Source organism: Otolemur garnettii, unplaced genomic scaffold (genome assembly GCF_000181295.1).
Source record: "Otolemur garnettii isolate 467f Iridium unplaced genomic scaffold, OtoGar3 scaffold00076, whole genome shotgun sequence".
Lineage (NCBI taxonomy): Eukaryota > Metazoa > Chordata > Mammalia > Primates > Galagidae > Otolemur > Otolemur garnettii.
Genome location: NW_003852471.1, coordinates 7,124,530 through 7,129,171, shown reverse-complemented (window position 1 = coordinate 7,129,171; position 4,642 = coordinate 7,124,530). Strand labels below are relative to the sequence as shown.

General features: G+C 43.6%; 1 protein-coding gene across 1 annotated transcript in view; it reads right to left on the bottom strand.

The window, feature by feature from the left end:
* Positions 1-157: 157 nt before the first annotated feature.
* Positions 158-4,642, bottom strand: part of IL12A (interleukin 12A) — a 7,058-nt gene continuing 2,573 nt past the window's right edge. Inside the window, 5 exon segments of the mRNA XM_012807822.2 lie at positions 158-313; positions 1,775-1,918; positions 2,674-2,715; positions 2,792-2,833; positions 3,328-3,441. Of these exon segments, the coding sequence (XP_012663276.2) occupies positions 158-313; positions 1,775-1,918; positions 2,674-2,715; positions 2,792-2,833; positions 3,328-3,441 (498 nt within the window).

The following is a 4,642-nucleotide window of genomic DNA, read 5'->3' as shown; positions in this document are numbered from 1 at the left end:
GTAACTAATATAAACATAAGCGTGAGGACTCCAGTATGGCTTCAGTAGGACCAGGTCAAGCCTCCCCTTCCCCAGTTCTTAACTTACATTCTATTAGAATTTCTACCTTTCAAATTTTTATCAAACTGGCTTTAAGATTGGGAGGAATCTCAGCCTTTTAGGAAGAATTCAGATAGCTCATCACTCTATCAATAGTCACTGCACGAATTCTGAAAGCATGAAGAAGTACAAAGAGCTTGACTTTAGTTTTATAAAAGTTTGTTTCTTCATGGGAAGATGGGTGCATCACAGTCTCGCTGGTGGAATTCAGGTCCTAGGATAGTGAATAGTAAACATTCATAAATGGCACTCCAAAATGAAAACATTCTTCTATAAAGATGGATAAAACCAATCTATGCCCAAAAGCCTGCAACTCATCCCTCGTTATACTCTTACATCCAACCTAAACACAGTCATGGCCAGATCTTGCCTGGAGAACCTGCGAGGTGCAGTACTCATTATCCAAGCACATACTTTTTCAGTGAACTCTGAAAAGACCCTTAAAGCTATTCAGAAAGTCATTGGGAGTTGTTTTAGAAAGATACAGTTCTTTTAAGATGACATTTGCTGCAATATCTAGTTAATTTTTATATATGTTACATTACTAAGCCCAGTTCTATTTAGAACAGAGAGGTGACGGGTTGTCATCCTTCAGAACTCCGTCAGTCACAGGCCTGTTTACTAAACACAGCCATAGGTGTCAGGTCAGTCCCACCTGGTGACAGATTTCTCAATTTTAGCCCATTGTTTTGATAACACAGTACAAGTGTTTATAGTTGCAAATAATCAATAAACGTCTATATGTTCCTCCCCCAAAGCCTAAAATAAAGGTAGGGTAGGTATAGACATCTCATTTTACAGAGAAGGAAACTGAGGTACGGAGGGATTAGGTGACTTGGGCATCATCAGTTACTGGTAGAATTGATGGCAGCCCTCATGTCAGCCACCTGAAGGGGGAATATCTACTACAGTTCTCCGATGGGAACAGTCTTTGATATTTTCCTTAAGCTCACTGCCTTTCAAACAAGTAATTTGATGTGCACATGTGCACACACTCACCCACAAGAAAAGAATAAAATCAAAGCAATTCAATGGCTTTCCAGGAAACAATCCCTGTTAGCATATTTCACCCCATCCCCTAATCACCTTCTCTTTCGTAAATATTTCTCTGTTCTGTATTAGCATGTGTGCTCTGGTGATTCAGAACATTACAAAGCAAGTTCCTCCCTAGGAATCACACTGTGGGTGTCCCCAGATAATAAGCGCTTCTCCTATTTGGTTTACATTTCCATTCACAGCGGCTCACCAAGCCTGCTTGTGTTCTCTAGACGTAGCTATGGAAATGCTCGCTGGCCCCTCGCACGCACACCCGGGAGCCCATAGAGATCAGAAGCCTAGTGGAACTGCCTTGAAGGGAGTTCAAATCCTGACGCTGCCTTTTCTAAGAGGCGTGACCTCAGACAAGTGGTTTAATTCTCTTAAGGCTAGGTTTCCTTCTTTGAACAGACCTACATGGTTATTGTGGGGACTACACAGGAAGACCCATGAAAACACCAGCAGAGAGCTGGGAGCACACCACAGCGGCCAAAACCAGGAGGCTGCCCTCCATTTAGGGCCTCTTTTCAAGGCCTCTCCCAATCCAGGAGGGTCGGTTTTCTACTTCTTCATCTAGGTACCCTGCCTGGATATCTTCAGCATGGAAAAGATGCTGTCTCACTCACAGGAAGGGCCTTACCTGCATCAGCTTCTCCATAACAGTCAGCAAGTTTTGATCTAGAATGGTCTGGTTGATGGGATACATGGAAAGCACCTCATTCATGGCTTTGAACTCCACCTGGTACATCTTCAAGTCCTCATAGATACTACTAAGGCACAGAGTCTGGGCGACAGGAGACACAGGGATGGAACCATTGAGATAGGCCAAAACTGTTCCCCACCCCCATTGCATTTAAGAATTGTGTTTCTGCTCCATCCTAGTCAATTTAAAAGATGTTAAATTGAAGCACATTCTTCTTAGTAAAGTATCACAAGAATGTAAAGCAAATATCCAATGTACTCAATACTGATATGAAGCCAGTAGGCAATCTAATACATGCCCACATAGGAGAAAAACTCAATTCAAGTTGGGGGGAGGGGGAATGAGGGAGGAGAAGGGGGAGGAGCGAGGGGGATTAGTGCGTTCCCACTTAATGGGCACAATGTAAGGATATATGGGACACCTCTTGGGTGTGGGACACAGCTGTATGAGGGACTCTACTTGACAAATGCAACTATTATAACCTAATTGTTTGTACCCTCACATTAACTTGGAATTAAAAAAAAAGAATTGTGTTTCTGGCTGGGTGCAGTGGCTCTCCTCTGTAATCCTAGCACAGTGGGAGACTAAGGGGGAGGATTACTCAACCTTGGGAGTTTGAGACCAGCCTGAACAAAAGCAAGACTGCACCTCTATTAAAAATAGATAAAATTAGTAGGGCCTTGTGGTGGGCGCCTATAGTCCCAGCTACCTGGGAGGCTGAGACAGGAGGACAGCTTGACCCCAGGAGTTTGAGGTTGCTATGAGCTAGGCTGGTACCTTGGCTCTCTAGAGCCAAGTGAGACTGTCTCAAAAGAAAAAAAATTTGTGCTTCTTACCATCATAGAAGAGGTCTTTCTAGAGGTTAGGCATTTCCCATTCTAGAAGAAAAAATAATCACATATGAATGATATGAATTCATCATATGGGCTGAAAGCTTTCATTTTTCTCACTTACAGGTATGAAAGATGTCTCTCTGGAGGCCAGGCAACTCTCATTCTAGAGGAAAACAAAGATTAAATTTAATATGCTAAAAACATATAACATACAATTTACCATCTTTTTTTTTTGAGATAGAGTCTCAAGCTGTCACCCTGGGTAGAGTTGGCATCATAGCTCACAGCAACCTCCAACTCTTGGGCTCAAGCAACCCTCTGGCCTCCGTTTTTCTATTTTAGTAGAGATGGGGTCTCGCTTTTGCTCAGGCTGGTCTGAAACTTGTGAGCTCAAACAATCCACCCTTCTTGGCCTCCCACAGTGCTAGGATTATAGGTGTTAGCCACTGCACCCAGCCACATCTTAATTAACACACTGTTGTGAGAAAAAATATCTGTCTTAGTAAGTTTCCTCCCAAATCTAATTTCCAAAGAAGGACTTGTTACAGTCCCATAATCACGAACACCTGAAATATGCAAATTTTTAGAAGCAGCTGAGGTTTGATGTAGCTGAGTTCTTAATTATAGTACATGCTTTGTGGAGAAAATTCTCTATACCTTGGTTAATTCTAGCGGTATGCAGGCCCTTACTGTGCTGGTTTTATCTTTTGTGATGTCTTCATGATCAATCTCTTCAGAAGTGTGGGAGGAAGAATTTAGGGTTTCTCTGGCCTGTAAAAAAGAGAAGGGGAAGCCTCTTTATACCATGGATAATGCAGCTGGCTTCCTATGAGGTAGGACCAGGGTGTCACCATGGCCTCAGCTGGGTGACCTTCAGGAAATTCTGGTTCTTCCTAGGATAAAAGGAAGCAGGTCATTTACATTCTCGCCCCCCTTCTTCTCCTTCCTCCCTCCTCGCCCTTTGCTTAGGACATGTTTTTCTGGATGACATCTTTTTCTATTATGTAAACACAATAAATCATTTCAACAGGTTGGGATAATCAGCCTCTGTACCACACCATGGCACTTGCTTCTGGTGAAAACAATTTCTTCTTTTGCTGAAGGGCCTATGGTTTATGAATGCCAGTTTCAAGTTTAATTTCTACAGGGGGACTGTTAAGGGCACAGTTTGATGGATATAAGAAATGTGCTGACCCTAAAGACAAGTTGAGATTCAATTTGCAACACACACACACACACACATCCCCCATACCCAGCACTCAAATGTCATCTTACCAGTGTGTTGGAAAGCACCCCTGGAGAACATTCTGACATGTATCTTAAGAAGTCAAGGACTTTCTCATGGACTATTTCCATTGAACAGCCTGATGTATGCCGGGTACCCCTTTAGGGACTGAGGAACTTGACAAAAGAGAGGACTATGTGATGCCCTCCTGGGGTCCAAGTTCAGCTGCCAAGCCAGGCAAGTGCCCAAATGACTAGGGGATGTATATGTAAGTAAGAAGAGCTGAGAAGGGTTTGGGGGCTCTGAAGAGGGGCAGGAAGGGAGGCAAAACTTTCCGGGGATATTGGACATCTCCAGAATGTTGAGGGACAGTGAAGGAACATCAGGCAGGAGTAACTGCATAAGTCATGATTTAAGGCCTGACAATGTGGAGCGGAGCACATTTAGGCATAAGCAGTAAAATCCTTATCCATGGTGGGTAGACTAATGCCCTGGTGCCAAAGATATCCCCCTCTCAGTATCTGGAAGCCAGTTATGTGGCATTTGACATGGCCAAGAGGAATTAAGAGGCAGGTGACCTTCAGCTTGAGGAGGAAATGCCTTACAGTAGACAGATGAGCCTGGATTATTTGAGTGGGCTCAATGTAATCACAGAGTCCTCAGAAGCAGAAGAGGGAGGCATAAGAGTCAAGGGGCTATGAGCCAAGGAATGTGGGCAGCCTCAACCTTGAAAAGACCAGGCAGCAG